This window comes from Colletotrichum siamense (assembly GCF_013390195.1).
Source record: "Colletotrichum siamense strain Cg363 chromosome Unknown KSG_Cg363_contig07, whole genome shotgun sequence".
NCBI classification, from domain to species: domain Eukaryota; kingdom Fungi; phylum Ascomycota; class Sordariomycetes; order Glomerellales; family Glomerellaceae; genus Colletotrichum; species Colletotrichum siamense.
This window is the reverse complement of record NW_023501020.1, coordinates 1,110,051-1,122,779: the sequence shown is the minus strand read 5'-3', so window position 1 is coordinate 1,122,779 and position 12,729 is coordinate 1,110,051. Positions and strand designations below refer to the sequence as shown.

The 12,729-nt window shown below is 53.6% G+C and overlaps 4 protein-coding genes across 4 annotated transcripts; 3 read left to right on the top strand and 1 right to left on the bottom strand.

The window, feature by feature from the left end:
• Positions 1–1,659: 1,659 nt before the first annotated feature.
• On the top strand, positions 1,660–2,719 carry GHITM (Growth hormone-inducible transmembrane protein; the record flags this gene model as incomplete). Its single annotated transcript, XM_036642483.1, has 2 exons — positions 1,660–2,180; positions 2,233–2,719. The coding sequence occupies 2 exons, from the start codon at positions 1,660–1,662 to the stop codon at positions 2,717–2,719; spliced, it is 1,008 nt and encodes a 335-aa protein (XP_036492049.1).
• A 3,635-nt stretch (positions 2,720–6,354) lies between these two features.
• On the bottom strand, positions 6,355–6,966 carry mxr1 (putative peptide methionine sulfoxide reductase; the record flags this gene model as incomplete). Its single annotated transcript, XM_036642482.1, has 1 exon — positions 6,355–6,966. The coding sequence occupies one exon, from the start codon at positions 6,964–6,966 to the stop codon at positions 6,355–6,357; it is 612 nt and encodes a 203-aa protein (XP_036492085.1).
• Positions 6,967–7,677: 711 nt separating this feature from the next.
• Positions 7,678–8,387, top strand: CGCS363_v010632 (uncharacterized protein; the record flags this gene model as incomplete). The annotated part of the gene is made up of 2 exons (XM_036642481.1): positions 7,678–7,822; positions 7,876–8,387. The coding sequence occupies 2 exons, from the start codon at positions 7,678–7,680 to the stop codon at positions 8,385–8,387; spliced, it is 657 nt and encodes a 218-aa protein (XP_036492084.1).
• A 3,203-nt stretch (positions 8,388–11,590) lies between these two features.
• CGCS363_v010631 (uncharacterized protein) lies at positions 11,591–12,451 on the top strand (the record flags this gene model as incomplete). The annotated part of the gene is made up of 1 exon (XM_036642480.1): positions 11,591–12,451. The coding sequence occupies one exon, from the start codon at positions 11,591–11,593 to the stop codon at positions 12,449–12,451; it is 861 nt and encodes a 286-aa protein (XP_036492083.1).
• Positions 12,452–12,729: the final 278 nt, after the last annotated feature.

The following is a 12,729-nucleotide window of genomic DNA, read 5'->3' as shown; positions in this document are numbered from 1 at the left end:
GTTGGACGTCAGACCTAGCGAAGTGTGGTTCCAAGTCTCAAACTCGAAAGATTTGCGTTGGAGGCTGAAGAAAGAATGTTAAAGCCCACTTCCCGCCCTGGAACCGTCGTGGACCGAGGGCGATCATGTGTCGCAACAACGGCACTCCCAAACAGAACGGCTTCATAATCGGCGGGCGGAGTGGTCCAGTGGTAGTGGTGTTGGTGCTGGTGCTGGCTGGGTTACAGTCGAACTGGGCGCCGTAACGCTGATTTTAGCTCGTGTGGAGTGCAGCAGCGCCCTTTGCCGTTTGTGGGTTGACGCGGATAATGACGTTGAAGATCGCGAAGATTGGGCCTGGCGACCATTGGCTTGGTCTTTTGCAACGCCAGACGGCCGAAGTTGCTGAGTCGACTACGGGATGGGGTTTTCTTAGTGGACGGTTCCTGGTGTTCGGAGGGTGGTCTCCCGCCGTGATAGGGCCGAGTTTAAAATTTGCAATTGCAGTGGGTGGTATTATTGGTTATTCATGGCTGCTGGCAGGTTTGCGACTCGTCCGATGTGTCTTTTTTTCTTTCGTTACCAGATACTTTCTTTGCTTGGTGGTTCGTGATTACTGACGAGCCGGCCGGCGTAATTTGCGCCCATTACACCGGACCACCGAGATTACTGCGCGACGGGAATCTACAGAGAGAAAAAAGGATCGGTCGGCACACCTTGGGACGGATGAGATGAGGCAGGATCAACTCCAAGAAGCCGTTGGAGCCGTCCGCTCTCGTCCGGACTGAAGCTGCCTCGGGGCGCTCGAATGGGGTAGCAGGGCGCTTTTGCGACACTGGTGGCTTTTCTTTACACGGCATGTCAAGGGTGGCTTTCATTTTGCTTAGGTCTGTCTAGGCTTTCCGAGGTTAGGACGGGGTGACAGGTGTTCTAGGCGTGGGTTAGGCTCAGAAGGTGGCGGTGCTATGGTTCAGGTGGTTGTTGGAGATTTGAAGGGGGGAGGAGAAAGGACTTTTGTGGTGATTTGTGTTCGCGATGGGATGGTTTGGAATTGTGAGTTTTTTTGTGATGGTGGCTGATGAGTGTGACGATGAGAATGGGGATTCGGATGCTCAGTCAGCTGTGCTGCTGTGATGTTGTGCCATCATAAGTGCTGGCTTTCTGGAGATGGATACGGAGGTTATGTAAGGCAGTCTACGTGCTTAGTCCTCATCAGCTTCTTCAGTTGTTTCTATTTTCGGATCGACAGTGACGAGATGCTTTTCGTGGTCCAGACTTCACGATGTTTGCCATCACTCCCGGGAAGCTGCCAGCTGCCACTGCTGAGTCACCGAGTCTGCCAGCTGGCCTGCAAACTCCAAAATCCGCTTGCGACCGGTCGGAGTTAATGCGAGGAAACCCGCTGCACCGCGCAGAACGTACGGGAAATTCCACCAGCTTCTCTCCGAACCACTCACATGACCAGAAAAAAGCTTTAGCTAAGCAGAATCACCGCCCCGGGAAGGCACCCGAGCTTTTCCATCCGCCTTCCACGCCGCAGCATAGAAACGTCATTCGTCATTGCCTCCGACGGCGACACACCTCCATCGCCAAACCTCTTTTTAACATCCTCACCCCTCGAGGACCTTCTCTTTTGTATCTACCCGCTACACCGCACATACACACACACATCCAGCAAAGATGTCCTTCAGCATGGCAATCCGCCAAGCGCCCCCGCGCCTGGCGCAGCGCATCCCCCAGCTCACCCGAGCCATCCACACAACCCCCAAGACGCCCCTCACCAGGAGGACAGCGACGAGCGCGACGACCTCGACCTTCTTCACCGCCCGCAATGCCTTCCGCAACTCCGCCCGCGGCTACATGCAGCAGGCGACCCCCGTCCAGGGCGAGAAGGCCTCGCCGCTGCGCAAGATGCTCGTCGGCGGCGCCATCTTCGGCGGCACCCTGGTGGCCATCAACGCCGTCTTCAACCGCGAGACGAGGGACGACGGCGGCATGCCCGTCTACGAGCGCGAGTACCTCAACGACACCTTCCTGCACACCGGTCTGGGCGTCGGCATCATCGCGCTGTCCGCGAGGCAGATGATCCAGAGCGGGTTCGTCTACCGCCTGATGGTCACGAACCCTTGGGTCGTCGGTCTCGGTGGTCTGGCGTTGAGCTTTGGTACCATGTACGGCACCCGTGCCATCTCTCCTGACAAGTAAGTCACACCTTCGTCGAGATTGAATAGAGTAGCAACTGACGATGCGTAGCTACATCCCCAAGTACGCCATGTGGACGGCCTTCAACGCGACCCAGGCCGCCATGATCGCCCCGCTCCTGACGATGGTCCCCGGTGCCCTCCTCGCCCGCGCCGGCCTCTACACTGTCGCCATGATGGGATCGCTCTCCATCGTCGGCGCCACCGCCAAGCAGGACAAGTACCTCTACATCGGCGGACCCCTCCTGGCCGGCCTCGGCGTCGTCATCGCCTCCAGCTTCGCGCCCATGATCCTGCCCGCCACGGCCATCCGCACGCTCGCCATCACGGAGAGCATCTCGCTCTACGGCGGTCTTGCCGTCTTCGGCGGCTTCACCCTGTACGACGTCCAGAAGATCCTGCACCACGCCCGTTTGGCTGAGCGCGGAGTCATCCGCAAGGATGCTGTCAACGAGAGCATTGCGCTCGAGCTTGACTTTATCAACATCTTCGTGAGAATGGTTCAGATTCTGATGATGCAGAACAACCGCAGGAAGTAGATGACGTTGTGGAAGGTTGGAGGAGTGTAAGATGGTGAACCTACCTACACTGGGGACAGCAGTGGTTGTTTAAAAATATCCCGCAGCAGAAAAGGCCTATCATTCTCTTCTCTGCTGCAAAAGTTATAGGACAGAGGCGACGAAACCCCTCTCATGATGAACAGCTCCGGAGATGCCTTTGGGCGAGGAGCTGGCGTTTGTACAATTACCAATCAATAAAAATTTGATAACTTGACAATGGAGTGTACACGTTGGCATTTATGATGGTGATGAATGGCCCTAGCATTCAGCAGATGACTCCGCAAGGCGACTTTGCCAACCCTCATATGACCCAGAGCATATCGACAGAACGCTCGTCTAAATCACTGGGCCATGATTTCTGTGCCATCGTGTATATAGGAAAGAATGGAGTGGGCTGTGGGCTTCCGATGTTGGTGGCGAGAGAGGAGGCGAAGGCAGGGAAGCAACTTGATCAATTCCGGGGAGCCCAGTTGGGTGGTTGAGTTGGTGCTTTCGATTTTCGAAGGAGCGGCAGAGATTACACACCAGCCACCGAGAGAGGCCATTACTATGGCATGATGGGTACGTTGAACCTTTGGAGCTGGTATCAAAGATTTCGGCATAACTACTGCCTGGCTGCTGTGAGTAACATCCAATGTGGTGAGGGTGGAATACAGTACTTCAGATCTTCAAGAACATGTAATTTTTTTTCTAAGTCCAGTTTGGAACAAAATTTGCCATTCGCCAGAAAAGAAAATGGAAAAAGGTCGATCGATCGCAGTCCAGTCGTATCGCACGGGATACCGTACCCGGTCAGGCTGACCCGCCAAGACCTGATTTCTAGGCTTGGTACCGCAGTATGCCTCGGGACTTTGCTCAAAGCTCTGAGGTGCGATTTATTGGCTGATGGTAATGCAAGCTGACGTGTATATTATCTACTCATCCACCTGCCTACCTAGCTCCTCGTCTTCCACGATGCCCCTCTCCTGAAGTTCTACCTCTTGCTCTGATCCCACAAACTTTCCAGAACAACGCAGCAAAGTGTTTTCGAACCGCCTGTCCGAGGAAATTGACGCCCAGCTTCAAGCGATGGAAGAACGTGAGACAGAACCGGATGTACCCTGTCTTGTCTGCTATGACCTCCGACTCCCGAAAAAAACCTGGGACTTGCCAGATTGGTTTAAGCCGCAACGCAAGCTCGCTCGAGAGCTAAACGGCTACGATCCTTTTGACTGGCGTGGGAGTCTTTTCGTGGAACAGCGGTCGCTGAATGCTACTGCAGCAGCCGGATGCCTATCATGCGTACTCCTCAAAGATGTTTGGGGGCGGCTTTGCCATACAGAACAGCTGTGTTTAGGCCATGGTGACAGGGAAGGTAGACAAGGGTTTTTTCTGAGTTCCAAGAGATTTCGGCTACAGCCCCCAGATTCACACGTTCTGTTTCTCGGTCTAAAGGATAACGAATATATAGTTCACATCACAGAAGGTACGGTCGCGCTGTACAGCCACGCAGGGGCTCAAAACAGGCTCAGAACTAACGACAAGACAAACTCTAGGAGCATCATGCCCTTGGGACGCAATACCCTCTCTACCTTGGAGTGGCTTCTTACCAACGTTGGATCAAGTGCTGCTGTTCGTCGAAGATTTATCCGACCACAGGCGGCCCTACATGCTGCAAGAACATGAAGGACTACGGCCTTTACGGCCCTTACCTACCCGTCTTGTAATGCTTCACGAAGGTCGACCCCAGGGCGACCTAGGGCCGGGGGCACCACTTGATGTTCGTCTTGTTGAGACATCATCAGTTGCACAGACCTTCAAGGATGACATACGCTACATCGCCTTGAGTCACTGCTGGGGCTCACCAGATGTGGCTGCCCGAATGCTGCAGACTACCACGGAAACTATAGGCGCTTTTTCCCAGTCAATTCCGTGGGGAAGCCTAACAAAGACATTTCAAGATGCAATGCTCGTCACCAAACATCTCGGTATTCGCTACATGTGGATTGATAGTTTGTGTATTGTGCAAGATGATGCGCAGGAGTGGGCTGTGGAGGCTTCCGGAATGGCATCAGTATATGCAAATGCTCATCTGACCATTTCCGCCATGGGAGCTTCTGATGGGCATCAGGGGCTTTTTATAAACACTGGCAGTGAACCTATACTTCGGAGAGGAGTTCATGAGATCAAGCTCCCTGGCTTGCAGTATCCCATCTACGTTCGCTCTCCTGTGTACTACGGAAGTATGGCTTCGAGAGATCCCCTCAAACTGACCGAGACGCCTCTGCTGCACCGGGGCTGGGCGTTTCAGGAAAGAATCTTGTCTCCATCGATACTGCATTTCACGGAGAGTGAGTTGAATTTCGAAAACGAAAGAGGTGAGAGCTTCTGTGAATGTAAGGAGCGCAACCACTACATTGAGGGTACATCTGGCCGCGATCGGTTGTTCAGGACGGAAACATCATCCTTGGGCCGTTCCTGGGGCTGTTGGTCATGGTACGAGATCGTGGAGAAATATGCGTCTCGCTCGTTGACCTCCGAGGCTGACCGGCTTCCTGCATTGTCAGGCGTCGCTACTACTTTTCAGCGACAGTTGCCTGCGCTCGGCTCTTATCTCGCCGGGCTCTGGGAAGCGGACATCTTAAGAGGGCTTCATTGGTACGTATGTGGAACGGTCCAGCCCAGACTGCAGCCTGCGCTAGCTCGAGGGACATTGCTATCGACACCTCCGACGTGGTCCTGGGCTTCCGTCGGGGGTACCAGTATAAGACAGCGTGGGTACGACGTCAGGTATTATTCCTTGGTCGATATCATAAGCGCGACTTGCTTCCCACTTACCTCGGATGATAAGGGCATAGTTGCTGGGGGTCGCATTACCATGCGTGGACGATTGTGCCTGGCCACACTAGATCTGAGTCCCCACAACTCGACAACCAACGCGGGAAGATGCTCTATCACGCTGGCTGACGAAAGCCTGGCCAACAATGCGCGTCTGACATTTTTGCAAGATGTTAGGCTTTGCTCCGACAGAGAGGCCCTTCCTGCAGTTTACTTTCTGCCACTATCTCTACGTGAAGACCACGAGCCGAGCTTCGAATTATTTGGTCTCGTTCTCTGCCGAGAAACCAAAGAAGTCACGGCGACCAACCGGGTCGAGCTTTCATCGAAGGATACGACTACCTTTTCGAGAGTAGGATGTGCGGTTATGATGGTTGAGCCCAGGCCACCGGATGCAGGTCGTTGTGGGTGTAAGTCTCTCGAAGAATGTCTCGAAAACTTCGAAGAATGTCTCGAAAAGCTTGGGTCGACAGCTTGGTTTGACGAGTGGCGCAACACAGTTTTTAACAAATTTGGACAAGAACAGGTCCTTACTATCGTCTAAGTATCGCCTCAGACAGCATTTTTGTATATTCGAAAGTTCATGGTTTCAAGCAAGTTCATTCAGAAAATAATTGTCAGTAAAGCGGTTGAACGCTATCATATCCCAGCTAGCCCCGCTTCCGCAGACCACAGACAGGCCATCCCATCCACCCCGTCCTCGTCTTGATATCATGATCCATATGTTAAAAGAAAGACCCAGTCCAAATCCCGTCCCTGTATCATTACAACCTGCTTTTCCCCTCATCCTTCGCTAGTCACCCCTGCAGCTCAGGGAACGTCCTCAAAAAGTGACTCGGGCACTCGTAGCCCGACGGGTTGTTGTGCAAATACAGCTGATGGTACTGCTCGGCATCCCACCACTGCCCCGCGGGAATCACCTCCGTCACAATCTTGCCCTTGTACCACTGCTCGTTCGCCAGCTTCGTGACCTCCTCGGCCGTCTTGCGCTGCTCGTCGTCGTGGTAGAAGATGGCGCTGCGGTACTGCGGGCCGGTGTCGGGGCCCTGGCGGTTCGCGGTGGTGGGGTCGTGCATGCGGTAGAAGAACTCGAGGAGGACGCGGTAGGAGACCTGCGCGGGGTCGTAGACGACCTGCAGGGCTTCCGCGTGGCCGGTGTCGCCGCCGCAGACGGCGCGGTAGGTCGGGTTGGAGAGGTCGCCGCCGATGTAGCCGACGCGGGCGTCGATGAGGCCCTTTTGGGCGAAGTGCTTGCGGTAGAGGTGCTCGACGCCCCAGAAGCAGCCGGCGGCGATGGTGGCCTTTTGCGCGCCCGGAGGGAGGGCGGCGCCGGTGGAGGAGTTGGCGGCGAGGGACATTGTGGTTGTTGTGAAGGGGCGGGTGAAGCGGGTGAGGAAGGAGAAGGGCATTGTGTACGAGAGGAAGATTGCGAGGAGGAGGGTGAGGGCGACGGTGCGCAAAGTGGTGGTGAGGGGCGGCGGTTGGAGCTGCTGGAGCTGCGCGGTGGGGTTTCGGGGTCTGGGATCCAGGTCGTGATTTTTGGGCGGTATGGCGACGGGGGTGTTTGATGCGAGAAGCTGTGTCTTGGTTGTTTCACGGGAAATTGACGCGAATTCTTTGGTTAGAAGAGACGCAATTGAGATTAATTGGAGGATGAGAGATGGCAGTAAAGTGAAGTTATATACAAGAGACCCTGCGTCATGCCTCAGATTCCAAAGCACCGGAACCTCGTGTCACCGCCCGCCCCTCCAACTGAGTCGCCCCCTCTGGAGCATCCGGCAGCGACAGAAGCGACAGCAGAAAAAAAAAGTCGTTGAAGTCACCATCTGGGTTTCTCATTCGCCGGGCGTCCCCTGTGGCGGAGACCTGGAGTGCATGACAAATCGGGGCCGGGATTCGGAGATCCTTCTGCGTGGAGGGGTAATCTGTATGGATAGCGTAATCCAGACATGGAGCTATCCACGTGACGTACCCCCTCAGTAAGCTTGGAGCTTATCGATAAGAGCTGCAGGAGCTGTTTGTTGGTGGCTGAAGACGCGCCACCAGGGACACATGTGGAATCAATCTCATTTGGATTTCCACACGCGTTTTGCATGATTCCATCTGCTTGATCCGTCATCATGTCTGATGCACCTGCTCCTTCGAGACGCCTTGAAACGACGACCGGCAGTAAGCGCAAGGCCGAGAGGCTGCCATCATGCAACCACTGTGGTGCCACGTTGAATGAGCAGGAGCAAGAGTTTCGCGAGTGCGAGAGACACACAGGTAACTGGGTTGATTCCAAAGATTTGTTTTTGACAACTGATCCATCACTGAAGGTCAATTGGCCCTCGGGTTCCCTTCAAACCTCGACTTACCCGAGGACATACCCCAGGACGACAAGAAGTTACGCTTCCAATGCTGTGGCAGATTATCCAGCGAACCCGGGTGCGAGAAGGGGCCTCACCAGAAGCAGAAGAAGAAGAGGTCCGAGGATGAGGAAGAGCACAAGAAGAGACTCGTTCTTGAAACAGAGTATCACTGGGGACGCAACGCGTCCGGAAAGCGAGGGAAAGTCTGGCGCACACAGAAGGAGTCCATGGAGGCAAAGGCCCTGTTTGAGGCTGAGGAGAAGGCTAGGAGGGAAAGAGAGTATGAAGAGGTGTTCGCAAAGCTGCCTCCGACGGACTATGACGCGGAGGGGCAATGGAGGCGTACCGCGTCGGGGAAGTGGGAAAAGGTTGAGGATGAAGAGAAGCAAGAGCCGGAGTGGAAGCGTATTGTGCGCTTGTGGAGGGAGAGGAAAGCCGCTGGAGGAACGACTTCCGGTCAGACCGTGGTCCCGGCCTAGCAGCAGCCCATCAACGACGTCGTGAAGCTTTAGGATGCGTTGATCATGGTGGTTCCAATCCGCTATTGGTTACTTTTGACAGGGTTTTGATTACTGCTATCTACTTATATTCTACGGAATAAGGACGGGATGGGATGTGGCATGTATATAGCTCGACGCGGACGCCCTTTGCCCTATGCAGGGACGTGCCGGCGATTAAGCAATACCACCACCACTCCGGTGCTGAGGTGCAGCAGGACGTCTTGGCGCTTACATGCAGGATTTCAATCAGGCAACCGCACACCCCCTGATTATGGCGCAGCCTCGCCGGATGTCAGCAACCCAACTGTGTCAAAATCAGGCTGGGCTAAGCTGGGCTATGGTCGGGAACTCTTGTTATCGGGCTTAGGGTTGGGGGAAAAGTTGGAATCGAATCGATACGTGCTATCGACAAGTCCACCAGCGCTGAGCTTGAGGCGATGAACCCCTTACTCAAATTCTAACAAAAGGTTGTCGTCTGCATAGGTAGCTTATCTCTCGATGTTCCATACCTGGATTTAGAAACGAAGATACCAGAACTCCCACCTGCCTTTGCTCACGCGTGGTTGGACTGTACCGGAACTTCTTGCCCCGACACCTATTCCCTGTCTGACGGCAGCCTCGTCGAGCTAGACATGTCCCATGGCCCCATGGCCTCCTGACTTTGTGACGAAAGGCTTCGAAAGCGGGGTTATTCTCGGCGTCCCGGAGTATGCTCCAGGAACTGGCTAGTCGCAACTCACCTACGTCCATGATTGTGCAGGAAAGGAGCCGGAAGAAGCAACAACACGATCTAGATAAAATATTTAATACTCATGGAAAATAGACAGAAACAAATTAGGGGCGTCTTTTGAGTTGAGTCCCGAATCCGTCGAGATGTGTTGCTACCCGGTATCCCGATTGGCGCTCTGTGTGTGTGCGCGGTTGCTCTGAACGTGATTTCACACGGAGCACACAGTATCATCCCATCCTCTTTGAATCCCGTCTGCAGAAGCTCCAAGTCACATTTATCGGCCACGTTCCGTTTGTAAGGAGGGTGGACAACATAGTTTGCACGTCTGCTGAAGATAGATATCGAGGGAATAACACCAGCAACTTACGGACACTTGGTACTGATTCTTTTCCTGCTTTGCGATGAACCGGCCGACCAGTCCATGTAATGATTCCGTCCTATCCCCGCATCATCAGGAAATCGAGAAGAAAGCGATTGTACTGAACGACAATCTGACATCCGTCTCTGCCGCGCCGATCATGTACATAGGTAGATAGATTGATATCTCGCCAGAGCTGCCCATTGAGGACGCGGCTCGCTTACAGGAGTTTGAGCCACACATCCATCACTTTAAGATTCCACCAGTGAAGCCAACGATTGTTTCTATTTACGGGACATATACTTCGTATTGTGCGGTTGAACGTTATCACTGCACCCGGAAAAAGCAAATCAGGCTGTAGCTGCTCGCACGTTGGCGTTGTTTTTCTGCCAGCCTGCCTTAAGCGGAGTCCTTGGCAAGTGTGGCATACCTCACAAAATGACCATATCAAGGAACTGGAACCCCGGCAGCCTGCATGCTCAGCCTGAAGGATCTCTCAAGGCGCCTATTTGCACCTATTCTCTGTTTTCCTAGTGGCTGGGGAAGGCTGGGAATTCGGAAGCTGGGCTTACCGGAAGCACTCTTTGCATCCACAGTCGGTTCCCCCCTGCACAGTCGGAAGATTGGGTACATACACGCAACTGGAGCTGGGCAAGGGCTGAAAAACACTCAGCAGGGAAGATTTGATAGTTTTCAGAGCTATCACTAATCAGAATCCTTGTATCAGCGGATATTGGAGGCAAAGAGTGCTTAAGTAAATGAGCCTAGCCTCCCGCCCATGCGTGCGTGTTCCCCTGTTCGTCGCGCTCTCCTGTCTGGCGCTTATATTACCGAACTTTCCCCACCTTCGCCGCGGCGTGGTGAAGTCTCTCGATCATCATTCACCTACCGTCTTGCACTTGCACTTGCCGCAAAAGCCATGAGCGTAGTAACACCGTACATCCACAAACGACCAGATGACCCTCGGCCCTGGCCGCCAACCCGCGAGGCCGCTGTCGACGACAATTTCTCACCATCCCAATCTGACAGCCTCCTGTCTGAGGGGCGCTTAGCCGGGCGGAAGAATGCAAGCGAGGTTGAAGCACACCAAGTCGACGGGGCCACTAAGGAGCTCTTCAATACAGCCCCAATACCAATAACACATGCGAGCTCTGGTTCATTCCTTCGATGGTGGTATTTCGAGATACTTAGCTGCGGTTTCGCATCAATTTGTCTTATCGCACAGGTCGTCGTCCTCTACCTTTACGACAAAAAGCCCCAAGACAGCTGGACCGCTCAAAGTTTGACGCTTAACGGTCTCATAGCCATACTGGCAACCTTTTGTCGTTCCGCTCTCATGGTTTCCATAGCAGCCTGCCTTGCCCAGTCTAAATGGAATTCTATGTCGGGGCGCAAGGGAGATTATCGTCTGGAAGACATCGCCGCTTTCGAAGCGGCATCTAGAGGCATGGGTGGCAGTCTGGAGCTTCTAGCAAGGTTCAAAGGCACGTACGTACCATACAGGCCTCTTTTTGTTTGCTGATTTTTGTATTCCACCTGACATCATGAGCGCCTTCATAGACACATTGCCTGTCTGGGAGGGGTCCTTACCATTGCCACCCTGGGCATTGGCATCTCTGCCCAGCAGTTGATAACGGTGCGAATTGACAATGTTCCGGATCTTGACGACTCCGGTTTTCCAGCCCCCGGACCCGTGTTTCCTCGTACAGCGATGGTGGATGCCAAAGTAAGAAGTGGAAGCTCAACAGAATGTACGTAACTCCTCGCTGTCAACCGTAGTGTCAACGACACACCTTTGCTAACCGATACTTAGTGCCATTGTCGACTGATCTTGCCTTGAGCGTGGGATTCCTATCCGCAAATGTAAATTTTCTAGAAGTGGTCTGTCCAACGGGGAACTGTACGTGGCCAATCATCCCTACCATTGGTATCTGTGGCGCTTGCGACAACGCCACAAGCCATATCAAAGTTCTCGACCGGGACCCAAGCTCATGCGGGGTCGTTCTATCCGACGGGGCCATTTTTGGTTTTAGACCCTGCGATGATATCAATATCGATGATGTCGAAGACCTGCTGGAGTATAGATTTTTCACAATGCAGACTGTGGTAAAACCGAGAGCAGCGGACATGGTCCCATTCCCCGGAGGCCCCAGAGAAGACCGCTTAATATTCGGCGAGTTTGCGGTCATTGGGGCTTTCCTCAACGCGTCAGAATGGGTTAATTATCCCCTCCCAAAAGACCCCCAGGCATACCATTGCGGCCTCTGGTACTGCGTTGAGGCTCATCAAGTGCGTGTAGAGGCAGGCATCACCAGGGAGGAGGTTGTCGGAGCATGGAGTGAATCACGTTTCGACTTTGACACCGACCGAGGGACTTTTCAGAACCTCCCAGACTCATTCTCCGCAGATCCGGACGAGGAATTCACAGTAGTTGAGCCCTTCACCCTCTGGAACTTCAATGGTAATGCATCTTTAGTCAGGGCTAAGGGGGGCGGTGGTAAATTTGAAGATGATCGAACGACGCGCGGACAGGCTCTGCATGAAGCCTTTGGCGATATGGACTCATTCATCGCAAAGGTCGCTAGGAGTCTGTCCAACGACGTCCGTGCAAATTCAACACTAAGGATGGGAGGCGCCTGGTACCGAGGAACCTCATACAAAAGCCAGATCACCATCGTTGTGCAATGGCCCTGGATCACGTTCCAGATAGTCATGGTGCTGCTCTCCGTCTTTTATCTGGTGGCCGAGATGATTAGGACGGCAAGGAAGCCCGACGTACGGCCTTGGAAAGACGATGCGCTGGTGCCGCTTTGGATCGAGTTGGACAAGGACGTGAGAGAACAGGCTGCCCAGGGACTCGGTGAGCCCGACGGCATCAGACGGCGGATTGGCAAAGATTCAGTGCAGCTTTTGAATGGAGGCAAGAGAATGCGAATTTCGGCTGCTTTAGGATGAGATTTCTGGTGGGTTTAACACTGCATGTAGGGGTTGGGTCACTATTAGTCTTATTTAGACATTTAGGTGAAGTAGACTGCTTTATGGAGTGGATTCCCAGCATAAAGCAGCCTACTTCTATACCCAGGCCGTGGCTTTCGAGTCTATAACTTCTGCAGAGAATTCTTTTCCACCGAAGAGGCTTGTAACGACCACTCTCTCGATACTCATAGTCTAGCTTGGACTTTTGCGGAAGGGATGAAAGTTTATTACGAGAGAATTCAACTTGAAACTTTGGA